This window comes from Oncorhynchus mykiss, chromosome 28, assembly GCF_057628025.1.
Source record: "Oncorhynchus mykiss isolate SJ-2025 chromosome 28, ASM5762802v1, whole genome shotgun sequence".
In the NCBI taxonomy this organism is placed as follows: domain Eukaryota; kingdom Metazoa; phylum Chordata; class Actinopteri; order Salmoniformes; family Salmonidae; genus Oncorhynchus; species Oncorhynchus mykiss.
Window position 1 is genome coordinate 45,018,674 of NC_143049.1, and position 13,482 is coordinate 45,032,155.

The 13,482-nt window shown below is 43.5% G+C and overlaps 1 protein-coding gene across 4 annotated transcripts in view; it reads left to right on the forward strand.

Annotated features, from left to right (window-relative positions):
* The first annotated feature begins 959 nt into the window (after positions 1–959).
* The window catches only part of atp6v1h (ATPase H+ transporting V1 subunit H), a 34,506-nt gene continuing 21,983 nt past the window's right edge, over positions 960–13,482 (forward strand). The window contains exons 1-7 of one of the 4 annotated variants that reach the window (XM_090226060.1): positions 960–1,016; positions 1,517–1,667; positions 5,743–5,842; positions 9,218–9,307; positions 10,567–10,680; positions 11,108–11,212; positions 13,037–13,093. In XM_090226060.1, the coding sequence (XP_090082186.1) occupies positions 1,564–1,667; positions 5,743–5,842; positions 9,218–9,307; positions 10,567–10,680; positions 11,108–11,212; positions 13,037–13,093 (570 nt within the window). In that variant the 5' untranslated portion in view covers positions 960–1,016; positions 1,517–1,563. The remainder of the gene's footprint in view (positions 1,017–1,516; positions 1,668–5,742; positions 5,843–9,217; positions 9,308–10,566; positions 10,681–11,107; positions 11,213–13,036; positions 13,094–13,482) is intronic. The other 3 variants (XM_090226061.1, XM_090226062.1, XM_090226063.1) reach the window with 3 other exon arrangements.

Genomic DNA, 13,482 nt, shown 5'->3' on the forward strand with positions numbered 1-13,482 from the left:
TGGCTTCATGGTTCCCACCACAATTGCAATGTCACATATTCATCACTTTTATAACGCATATGATCCTTTCCACAACTTGGACATCTCCGTTTCTTCCTTCTGCAAACACTTGCTACATGACCAAAAGCTTTACAATGATCACATTGCATTGGTCTTGGGATAAATGCTCGGACTCTGTAGTTCATATACCCTAACTGCACTTGAGTAGGGAGAGACTCCATATAAAAAAATTAATAACTGACAGACTTCACTTTTCCACCATTTCATCGATACGATTCCACACGATTCATCGACATGCTTCAATCACGACATGCTTCATCTCTTCAATATCAACCTTGTCAACCCTGTTGAGGGGTGCCCTGTTCCGAAGATACACACATGACACTTCAAACTTATGAAATCGGTTAAGATACAACGCACGTTCCTTCTGATCCACAGAGGCACAACAACAACTACAAAAAAGCCTGCATCTCGTGATCCTCACAGCCTTCACTTTACCCAGCACTTTCTCTACCAGTTTGGATAACTCATGGTTTCTTCCAGATTGGTACTCTGCCCAGCTGCTCCTCATTTACAAACAGTGTTCCTACTAGATACGAAGGGTCATTCTCATCACTGTAAACTACTTTGCTCCATTTTCCATTCTTTTTGACAATATTCCAATTCTCCTTGGTTCTATCGCCATTGTATTCAGAATCCACTTCCATCATTTCTTTCTTTCTTTCTTTCTTTCTTTCTTTCTTTCTTTCTTTCTTTCTTTCTTTCTTTCTTTCTTTCTTTCGTACTCCTCATCACTCCCTTGCTTGGGGAAGGGACATTTATTACTCCCTACAATAGGTACACTGGGATGTGACGACGTAAAGCGTCATTGAAGCGACGTAAAGCGTCATTGAAGGGCCGAGGACAGCTGACTGGATTTCAGGGCTTCCTGCTGACCGCATCACGTTGTAGTTGTTAGCGGAGAGATACTGATGGCCTTTTGATTTAATGCTCTATTTGGCTTGTGTGTTTTAACGGTAGGAAGATTGTATTGGAATATTTCTTTGAGATAGGTTCTGTATTGTGTGTTATATCGTTAGAATATCTTGGCATTGATGCTAAATTAAGCTATCGTTAGCTTGCACCAGGGTATTGACATTAGCCAGTTAGCACTTAGCTGGCGAGACGACTCAAACGCATTCAGTAACAACACTAATTTCAGGATTTGTTGACAAGTGCTATCGTTGTAACTAAATAATACACATGTTTGGTCAATAACGTTACTGCACCAACATGACATTGCATTACATTAGCCAAGTTAGCTAGCTACTGGGTAATGTTGCGTTAGCTAAAGCAGCTGATCTGGTTACAGAGTTGGTCATGAGCTCTACCTGCAGAATTAGGTTATTATGAAAAATGAATGATGCGAAATCTCCCTATGTTTGTATGTATATATGTGTGTGTGTATCCCAATGACGTGTTGATTTATGACTATTATTGATTTATCAATCAAACCCACCTGTCTCCTTCCTTCCAGGTAGTTATTCATTCTTGTCCAGAGAGGTATCCTACAGGTGTATCAGGATGGATATCCGCGGGGCGGTGGACGCTGCAGTGCCCACCAACATCATTGCTGCCAAGGCAGCTGAAGTCCGAGCCAACAAGGTCAACTGGCAGTCATACCTGCAGTAAGTACACCTTCGCCCTACTCCTCTTCCCCCACCCCTCTTCATGGCATTTTTTGAGTTCCCTCATATTTTGTTCATAGGGCACTATGCCTGTTCGCCCTTTAAAGCTGCAATATGTAACGTTTTGGGTGACCTGACCTAAATTCACATAGAAATGTTTGTTATCGATCTGTCATTCTTATTGAAAGGAAGTCTCTAAGAAGCGGTAGATCTGTTCTGTGCGCTATTTATATGCTTCCCGGTCTTAAGTTTAGTTTTTGCGTCTTTTGGTTTTGTACACCAGTTTCAAACACTTTAAAATTCAATATTTTGGGTTATGGAAAATCTTTTTTTTTAGATGGTACAATGATTCTCTTCTCTATAGTGCACCTTTAATTTTGTAATTTTCATGCTGGGCACTAGGCTTAGTACTAGTCGAAAGGTTATTTTGGTATTTCTCTGGGCTGTGAGTCACAGTCTTGTGGATATGAGATATTCATGGCTGTCCATTCATAGCACTACACTGATTCTTCTAATCATGGTATTTTAATAAGAAGTTGAATCAGCTTGTATAGTGCTGGGACAAAAGGCCACTTCACTCTGCTCTTGTAGTATTTCCAGGGGTAATGCCAGTGTTGTCAGCTACTGTAAGCTGCTTCTGTAATTAGGAAGTACTGTTAGTGTTAAACAGAAGTCAAAAAGACAGACAGAGAAGTGAATCCCAGTGTCTTTATCTAAAGCAGAGCTAGGCCCATAACCCTGGGATTTACTGCTCCGTCTAAAGCAGAGCTAGGCCCTTAACCCTGGGATTCACTGCTCCATCTAAAGCAGAGCTAGGCCCATAACACTGGGATTCTAGTCTAATTATGTTTACCCCAGGAAGAGTAGATGATGCTTTTGCAGTGGCAAATAAATACCAAATTAAATAATAAATACCAAATTAGATTTTCCTTTATATGTTCTCATTGTATGTCTAACGTGTATTTTAATAGACACACAGTATGATTGATGAATCTTGTCTCAAAGGGGTCAATTGATTTCAGCAGAGGTCGGGGAAAAACTATGAATATCTATTATGTATATAATATAGGCCTATCAATTTGTATGTGTCTCAAGGTCATATGTTTGGGGTCAGGTGACTTCAGGAGTGGATTACTTAATAAACATTTGTAGTTCAATAATCATGCTGTGTAGCCTATGTCTTATGGGTCAATCATTTAGCCAGATATTATGAGGATTATAAATATGTGAAGGAGTAAACTGTGAGCGTTGTCTGCGTAATCAAATATCATACAGCTCAGAACTCAAGCATGACTCCAACACCATCATTAAGTTTGCTGACGACACAACAGTGATAGGTCTGATCATCGACAACGATGAGACAGCCTATAGGGAGGAGGTCAGAGACCTGGCCGTGTGGTGCCAGGACAACATCCTCTCCCTCGACGTGATAAAGACAAAGGAGATGATCGTGGACTACAGAAAAAGGAGGGCAGAGCACGCCCCAATGCGGTAGTAGAGAGAACAGTCTATGACTGGGGTGACTGGAGTCTCTGACAATTTTCAGGGCCTTCCTCTGACACCGGCTGGTGTCGAGGTCCTGGATGGCAGGCAGCTTAGCCCCAGTGATGTACTGGGCCGTACCCACTACCCTCTGAAGTGCCTTGCGGTCGGAGGCCGAGCAGTTGCTGTACCAGGCGGTGATGCAACCGGTCAGAATGCTCTCGATGTTGCAGCTGTAGAACCTTTTAAAGATCTCAGGACCCATGCCAAGTCTTTTTAGTTTCCTGAGGGGGAATAGGCTTTGTCGTGCCCTCTTCACGACTGTCTTGGTGTGTTTGGACCAATCTAGTTTGTTATTGATGTGGACACCAAGGAATTTGAAGCTCTCAACCTGCTCCACTACAACCCCTGGGGTCTATGACAATTTTTAGGGCTTTCAACTGACACCGCCTTCACCGTAATGCACAGCCAAAGCCATGGATCGCAACAAATTCCTTTTCCTCTCCATTTATTCAAGTAACAGCAAAATTATCTTAAAACAACAAACCTCGTAGCACAATGGGGACTGAAATGACAGAGACACTGTCTCACACTCTTAACATGTTGTTCTTTAGCTGTTTGTTTGTATTTGGTTGTTTTAAATGTGACTGTTCTTGTTGTCATGCTGTATTTTGTGTGGACCTCAGGAAGAGTAGCTAGGGATTCCAATAAACCTAGTAAATATTAAAGCTGATCCACCCCCTAGAAAAAACTTGTAATTGAACAACGTTTTGCAGTAGCTTGGTGGCAGTTGAACTACATTTAAATATAGGTAGTGTTTTCAGTTGTTAATTCCTTTTCTGCCATGTAGTAGTCTACTCAGGACTGATTTCGTCATCCCTCTCCCGCTGCCTGTCATCCCTCTCCCGCAAGAACTGGTCCCAAACCCGACTGCAGCCCTTCAGTGTTATTTTAGGCTTATGTGACGCAGCTCACTTTGCAGCCCCAACCCCAGCTATTTATCCAGCCTAGTCAAGAAGAAAATGCACAAAAAATCCTAAGAAATAGGTAAAAATAACAGATTCTCACCTGGCCCATTTATATTAGGCTAAATTCAATTGTTTAGACATGATTTGAAAGGCACACACCTATCTACAGTATATAAGGTCCCACAGTTGGCAGTGCATGTCAGAGCAAAAACCAAACCATGAGGTTGAAAGAAATTATCTTAGAGCTCCGAGACAGGATTGTGTCGAGGCACAGATCTGGAGAAGGATACCAAAAAATGTCTGCAGCATTGAAGGTACCCAAGAACACATTTGCCTCCATCCAAAAGGAAGACATTTGGAACCACCAAGACTCTTCCTAGAACTGACCACCCGGCCAAACTGAGCAATCTGTGGAGAAGGGCCTTGGTCAGGGAGGAGACCAAGAACCCAATGGTCGGCCTCCCGAGTGGTGCAGCGGTCTAAGGGACTGCATCACAGTGTTTGAGGCATCACTACAGACACGGGTTCAATCCCAGGCTGTCACAACCGGCTCTGACCAGGAGTCCCATAAGGCGGTGCCCAATTGGCCCAGCACCCATTGGGGAGTTGCAGCGAGGAGAGAAGATCGCAATTGGATATCATGAAAAAGGGATAAAAATATATGTGACACGTGTCACACAAGTGCTGTGAAATATACACTTTTTACGCGTTCAGCCATAGTAGTACGTTGACCCTTGAGCAAATTGGGGTTAAGTGCTTTGCTCAAGGGCACATCGACAGATTTTTCACCTTGTTGGCTCGGGTATTCGAACCAGCAACCTTTTTTTGCTTACTTGCCCAACGCTCTAACCGCTAGGCTACCTGCGGCCATTTAATGGGCCTGCTTCTCCACCCATATAACCTAGTCTACAGGCTATTTAATTGCGACCACACATAGGCGCACTTGATCTGGCATGCCCAACAAAAGAGACGGAAGGTAGCCTACTCAATGTAAATCAGCAAGATTTAGGCTATTAATTTGTGAATATTGTGACAGAAGTGCTTTTAATACAATAAGGAATAGGCTACAAAACGGAACTGTTTTGAAAACCAACTTTGATAGGAGCGGGACAATTTTCAGACCGATAAATATTTTATCAATATTTCCAGTCAATGTCAGAGACTAGATTAGCCAATAATATTTAGGAAGTACATTTCCATGGAAAGACGACTACTTCTCTACCCATGTGCCTGCAGGCTCCAGCATACAGCCTTTGAGACATTTGATCTGGCACGCCCAACACGAGAGGAGCGATAGGCTACTGAAGCTTTACTTCCCTATTAGAGTTTGTGAATAGTGTGATATGGGTGCTTTTAATACAGTAGATAAAGCGTACAAAACAGAAAGACATCCGTTTTAATTTGCTAAATTACTCATTCGGTTTTAACATATGATTCCAAAGTGTTCCTGCAATTTTTGTATATGATAATTTATCAACAAGTAGTTTGAATGTAGTGAACTTCTTTTTCAAAGTAACTTTAGTGTAGCTTCACTTCCAGTGGGAAGTAATTGACAGCTTTTAAAACTATTTTCAGAGTAGCTTCCCCAAGACTGTTGTATAATTATCATGCTGTGTGTCTCATAGGGGTCAGATGATCTCTGCCGAGGACTGTGAGTTCATTAAGAAGTTTGAAGTGGCTCATTCTGAGGAGAAACAGATCATCCTCACCAACGAAGGACATCAGGTACAACACACACACACAATAAACCAGCTAGCTGTTACTGCACAGTTGAATTTTAATGTAGCTTCAGATGAGATTCTCCATGACTAGGGTTGGGCATTATCCAGATTTTCATACAGTCATATCTTTTATCGTCAAGTTGTGAATGATGTTTGCTACGACAAACAGTACCTGTAATGGAGAATTACATCTGTAGCTACATTTACTGCTATATGCATATCCTCCAAGATGGCTTTTCACATTAGCCGGTCTTCATTTAATGCATGACGTTTTCACAAGTATTCCTTGTGTGCTGTCTTCATGTGAACTGACTATCCTACCGATCCTCGACTTCGGCGACGTCATTTACAAAATAGCCTCCAACACTCTACTCAGCGAACTGGATGCAGTCTATCACAGTGCCATCCGTTTTGTCACCAAAGCCCCATATACCACCCACCACTGTGACCTGTATGCTCTCGTCGGCTGGCCCTCCAGGTCATCTACAATCTTTGCTAGGTAAAGCCCCGCCTTATCTCAGCTCACTAGTCACCATGGCAACACCCACCCGTAGCACACGCTCCAGCAGGTATATTTCACTGGTCATCCTCAAAGCCAACTCCTCTTTGGCCGCCTTTCCTTCCAGTTCTCTGCTGCCAATGACTGGAACGAATTGCAAAAAATCACTGAAGCTGGAGACTCATATCTCCCTCACTGACTGTAAGCATCAGCTTCTAGAGCAGCTTACCGATCATTGCACCTGTACATAGCCCATCTGTAAATAGCCCATCCAACTTCCTACCTCATCCCCATATTGTTTTTATTGACTTTTTTTGCTCTTTTGCTCACCGGTATCTCTACTTGCACATCATCATCTGCTCATCTATTACTCTGGTGTTAATCTGCTATATTGTAATTACTTTGCCACTATGGCCTATTTTTTGCCTTACCTCCTTACTCCATTTGCACACACTGTACATATATTTTTCTATTGTGTTATTGAATGTACGTTTAAGTGTAACTCTGTGTCGTTTGTGTCGCACTGCCATGCTTTATCTTGACCAGGTCGCAGTTGGAAATGAGAACTTGTTCTCAACTGGCCTACCTGGTTAAATAAAGGTGTTCTCAACTGGCCTACCTGGTTAAATAAAGGTGTTCTCAACTGGCTTACCTGGTTAAATAAAGGTGTTCTCAACTGGCCTACCTGGTTAAATAAAGGTGAAATAGATAACATATTTAAAACCCAGCTTCTGGGGGACAGGTTATATAATGTGTGTATAGTGTGTCTGTGGTGTTTTTTTTGTTTCAGTGAATTCGGAAAGTATTCAGAGCAACTTTTTCCACGTTTTGTTACGTTATGTCCTTATTCTAAAATGGATTAAATTAATGTTTTTCCTCATTAATCTACACACCCCATAATGACAAAGCAGAAACAGGTTTTTAGACATTTTTGCAAATGTATTATAATCCAAAATAAAAAACACCAGAAGTATCAGACCCTTTACTATGACACTCAAAATGGTGCTCAGGTGCGTCCTGTTTCCATTAATCATCATTTAGAGGTTTCTACGGCCATCTATTGTATTTCATGAACACGTCTAGACAATAGTGACCCATCCACTTAGCTAGATGTGGCTGGGGGTGATTACGGCATTTCCTTCACATGACCCATCAATTTAGACAAGTGTGTCAGGTAAGCTTTGTCTAATAATTATAATTGACACGTTCTGCTTTTGATATTGCTACTATGCAAGCAACCATTTCACTGTACTGTTGTCACCTTCACAGGACACAGGTGTTATTTTATTTGATACAGTGCGTGTTTACCAGAGACGGTAATGTGAAGAACAACCTGACCTGCACCAAAGTCAGATGAAGTGTATTTTAGCCTGGAGTTTTTCTTTATTGTAGGCTACTACTTTTACCACTTTTAGTCCTGAAGTCTTTGGTTGTTTACCACACTACTCCCTCTGTTTAGCACATGGCCTCACATGTGAATCCTTAGAGATGGGTGGGGCTAAGGCTTAAGAGGGTGTGAACGATGCTGAATGGGTGAAGACAAAGAGCTCTCCAGTAGGTACCAAAACATTCAAGGGCCATTTTATCAAGTGGCATTACGAGTTTATCAATTGTCAAAGCAGTATTACATTCCCTTTGTTCTTAAACTGCATTGCATGATATACCATTTTCTAGCTCATTTCATAACATCGAGGCTGTCGGTCACATTTTGAGGGGCATGTCACCAGCAAAGTCATTTGTATCACTTTGCGTGTGAGATCCATTTAGCACAGGCAAGGCTGATTAGGCTTAGCCAGTCATTTATTTCTTAACCCAATGAGTCCCACCGTAATGCCGGATCCCGACGGGTCCCTCGGCCGGGTCTTTTTACAAAAACGTCTGAGCTACCTATTAAAAGCTATATATGAAAAGCGGAGACTCACGCACATGTACACGTTTTGCTCTATGAATCAAAATAAATACATAATTATTTAACCTTTTATTTAACCAGGTAGGCTAGTTGAGAACAAGGTAATAATCTCACATATTTGTTGTCACAAACTCCATACAGTTGTCACTGACTGGTTGGATATTAATTTCCCACTGAGCGAACAATGTCAGTACTTACAGCATTCATATAAATAAATACAAAATCTGTTTTTTGCTTTGGCGGACAAAATTTATTTTTGACATTTGGCAATAAAATAAAACATTCAACTTGTAACCCTGGTTTTCCTGAAAAGAAAATGGTAAAATCCTTAATATAAGGATTTTACCATAGTGAGCGACTTCTTCAACCACATGTTCTGGAGGTGGGGGGAATAGTGAGCGACTTCTTCAACCACATGTTCTGGAGGGGGGGGGGGATAGTGAGCGACTTCTTCAACCACATGTTTTGGAGGGGGGGGGGAATAGTGAGCGACTTCTTCAACCACATGTTCTGGAGGGGGGGGGGGGAATAGTGAGCGACTTCTTCAACCACATGTTCTGGAGGTGGGGGGAATAGTGAGCGACTTCTTCAACCACATGTTCTGGAGGGGGGGGGATAGTGAGCGACTTCTTCAACCACATGTTCTGGAGGTGGGGGGAATAGTGAGCGACTTCTTCAACCACATGTTCTGGAGGTGGGGGGAATAGTGAGCGACTTCTTCAACCACATGTTTTGGAGGGGGGGGAATAGTGAGCGACTTCTTCAACCACATGTTTTGGAGGGGGGGGGGAATAGTGAGCGACTTCTTCAACCACATGTTTTGGGGGGGGGGGGGGTGAAATAGTGAGCGATAGCATCGTATATCACTGTTTTAATCACTTCATAATCAATTTAGGATGACGGTTGACATCTCCCAACCCTAGTATGTCTGTATAGTGTTAGTAACGCGTATATATATTGTGTATTTCCAGTGTGCCAAGACGTTCCTGAACCTGATGGCTCACATCTCTAAGGAGCAGACTGTCCAGTACATCCTCACTCTGATAGATGATACCCTGCAGGTAACACACGTGTTCACGCTTACCTAGAGATCCAAAGATACCGTAGCGCCCTTTTCTGAATCATCTGTTTTTACTTCCTCCCTGAATCACCCTGCGGTGGACAGATGTTACTGTTAGTTCTTCACTTTGGTCTGGAGATGTGAATGTAGAAGAACGGGTCCAAGAAGTTAATATAGAGACCTGTTCCGAATGGACCCGAGGACAACTTGACCCATTCCGTATAGACCTGGTTGGGTCCAGACCCGGTCTGACTGAGGGAATCAGCAGAAAAGTAATTTTAAGCTACTTTGTCAGCTCCGGTTAATAAAGAGTGATGCCGCTCTAGGGGGGGGGCATACTCTGAGCTAGTGACATGGGGAGCAGGGTGGAGCGAGACAGTAACCAACCAAGCAAACTCGCACTGCAGTAGAGTAATGGCTGCCATAGCGAGGTTATTTATTATCAAATATGATTACGAAGTACTTGTCTTGACTGCATCATACCGGGAGAACCTAGTTAAGCTAGCTACCGTTAGCTAGCTAGGCTAACAGAGGCTGCAGTGCATGTTTTCTAATCCTACAGTTCCAGACGACAACAACAACAACAACAACTCCATTCAGAATATAAGGTAGCAGCCTGCCTGTTGGCTCTTGGTTGTAGCCCATCCTTCTCCTTTAACTTTTAATTCCATCTTCCATTGATTAGATATCTCCTAACTTTTAAAACGCGGAAGCTCTATCACTGTCGCCTACTGCAGCTCTGACTCATGATTGGAACAGTGGGTTAACTTCCTTGTTCAGGGACAGAATGACAGATTTTTAACTTGTCAGCTTGGGGATTCAATCTTTTCCCGTTGGGGAACTAGAGCTCTCCTAGCTGGGGCCGTTGGGAAACTAGAGCTCTCCTAGCTGGGGCCGTTGGGGAACTAGAGCTCTCCTAGCTGGGGCCGTTGGGGAACTAGAGCTCTCCTAGCTGGGGCCGTTGGGGAACTAGAGCTCTCCTAGCTGGGGCCGTTGGGGAACTAGAGCTCTCCTAGCTGGGGCCGTTGGGGAACTAGAGCTCTCCTAGCTGGGGCCGTTGGGGAACTAGAGCTCTCCTAGCTGGGGCCGTTGGGGAACTAGAGCTCTCCTAGCTTGGGGCCGTTGGGGAACTAGAGCTCTCCTAGCTTGGGGCCGTTGGGGAACTAGAGCTCTCCTAGCTTGGGGCCGTTGGGGAACTGTTCTGTTGTGTTCCTTTAGAACCACCGGAGGTTACAACACTGTATTGTTATATTTCTGTAGGAGAATCACCAGAGGGTGAACATCTTCTTCGACTACTCCAAAAAGACCAAGAACACCGCCTGGTCCTACTTTCTGCCCATGCTCAATCGCCAGGACCTGTTCACCGTCCACATGGTTAGTATGACTACGCCACACACTACCTTACAGTTAGCACTGAGGGAGAGCTGGAGGAGAATAAGAGATGGAGTGGAGGGAGAAAGGGAGAGATGGCGGAGAGAAGCAGAAAAGAAGAGGACAAGAGACAATTCAAAGGCAGATTTCGCATGTTTTCCGAATGACCAGCAGGTTATTTGCATGTTGATTGGATTTCCATCTTGTGGCCTTTTTGTTTTAAAATATTATAAATGGAAGGATAGTTTTGGTCTCTCTCTGGGAGAGATGCATTTATATATAGTGGAATGTCTAATGCATTAACATGACTGTGGAAATGGGAAATGGAATTTGAACAATAAGCCATACCATCAGCATTGAATAGTGAGTGACTTTAATATTGAGCCTGGCTCAGGCTGGGCTTTAGGGTCTGACTTGTAGTCTCTCCCAGGCGGCCAGGATCATCGCTAAGCTAGCAGCCTGGGGTCGTGACCTGATGGAGGGAAGTGACCTCAACTACTACTTCAACTGGATCAAGACCCAGCTCAGCTCCCAGGTATATGACCCTTCAACCCTCTGAACTAAAACCACATGTATATCAGCCCCAGCTCAGCTCCCAGGTATATGACCCTTCAACCCTCTGAACTAAAACCACATGTGCAGTGCCTTTGAAGTATTCAGACCACCCACAGGAGGTTGGTGGCACCTTCATTTGGGAGGATGGCCTCGTGGTTAAGGCTGGAGCAGAATTTGTGGGATGGTATCGAATACATAAAACATGGTTTCCATGTGTTTGATGCCTTTCCAGCTATTATGAGCCGTCCTCCCCTCAGCAGCCTCCACTGACACCACTGTCTTCAAAAATAATGTGGAGAACCCTGGGAGATCACACTGTTCCTTCCTGCTGTATACCGTGCATTCGGAAAGTATTCAGACCCTTTGACTTTTTCCACATTTAGGCTACAGACTTATTCTAAGATTAAATCAATCAATCTACAAACACTACCCCATAATGACAAAGCAAAAACAGGTTAGTAAAATTTAAACTGACTAGTGTTCTGTTATTTATATATATATAAATAATCTAGCTCTAGTTCCACTTATATATATATATATATATATATATACACACACATACACACATACACACATACACACATACACACATACACACATACACACATACACACATACACACACACACACACACACACACACACAGTGGGGCAAAAAAGTATTTAGTTAGCCACAAGTCAGGTTCATCCTTGGGAGCAATTTCCAAATTCCTGAAGGGACCACGTTCATCTGTACTAACAGTAGTATGCAAGTATAAACACCTTGGGACCACACAGCGGATGTGGATATACTGAAGCAACGTCTCAAAACATCAGTAAGTTAAAGCTTGGTCGCAAATGGGTCTTCCAAATGGACAATGACCCCAAACATACTTCCAAAGTATTGGCAAAATGGCTTAAGGACAACAAAGTCAAGGTATTGGAGTAGCCACACAAACCCCTTAACTCAATCCTATAGAAAACTTGTGGGCAGAACTGAAAAAGTGTGTGCGAGCAAGGAGGCCTACAATCCTGACTCAGTTACACCAGCTCTGTCAGGAGAAATGGGTCTCAATTCATCAATTTTTCCATTATTGAAGTGGCTGGAGTAACTGTTTAACAGTCTGATGGCCTTGAGATAGAAGCTGTTTTTCAGTCTCTCGGTCCCAGCTTTGATGCACCTGTACTGACCTCGCCTTCTGGATGATAGCGGGGCGAACAGGCAGTGGCTTGGGTGGTTGTTGTCCTTGATGATCTTTATGGCCTTCCTGTGACATCGGGTGTTATAGGTGTCCTGGAGGGCAGGTAGTTTACCCACAACCCTCTGGAGAGCCCTGTGGTTGTGGGTGGTGCAGTTGCCGTACCAGGCGGTGATACAACCCGACAGGATGCTCTCGATTGTGCATCTGTAAAACTTTGTGAAGGTCTTAAGGGCCAAGCCAGATTTCTTCAGCCTCCTGTGTGTTTGTGGACCATTTCAGATTGTCAGTGACGTGTACACAGAGGAACTTGAAGCTTTCCACTGTCGACGTGTATAGGGGCACGTGTTCACAGAGTCCATGCGAGAGTCCGTGCCCCTATCCACATCGACGGGCCGATCTGAAATGGTCCACCCACACAGACAGTGTGGTGAAGAAGGCACATCAGCATCTCTTCAACCTCAGGAGGCTGAAGAAATCCGGCTTGGCCCCTGAGTCTTTCTCTCTCTCTCACACACACACACACACACACACACACACACACACACACACACACAGTACTTCATCCAGAGCCCAGTCATCTAAGCCAGCCACATGGCTCCTTGTCTGTGTTTTGTCTTCCATTAGAAGCTTCATGGTACAGGTCCAGATTCCTCAGGACAAGGCACTATATCCCCCAGTGAAGTGAGTATGACAGAGTGATGAAGACGATGATGATTCATCCTAACGCTGCTATCTCTCTAATCAACTCTATTGGGCTCTTTGCTGTCTCTCTCTGCTGCTTCTGTTCTGTTATAATACTGTTACAATGGAGGTGCGGAGACATCAGCCAGTGAGGCTGGAAACGAGGCGTATGTCGCGTCACTAATTCACAGGAGAGAATTATTATATATATATTTTTTAATGCTTTTTTTTGGCATAAATGCCTTCTGGAGCATGTGAACTTCATGTGCCTTAATAACAAAATTGTATTATCCTTCAATACGAATAAAATGGTTAAATTACGAGCCTCGTTGGTATAGCCACGGAAAAAGTCAGGAACCTTCCCGCTAGCCATGATTGGCTGAGAAAAT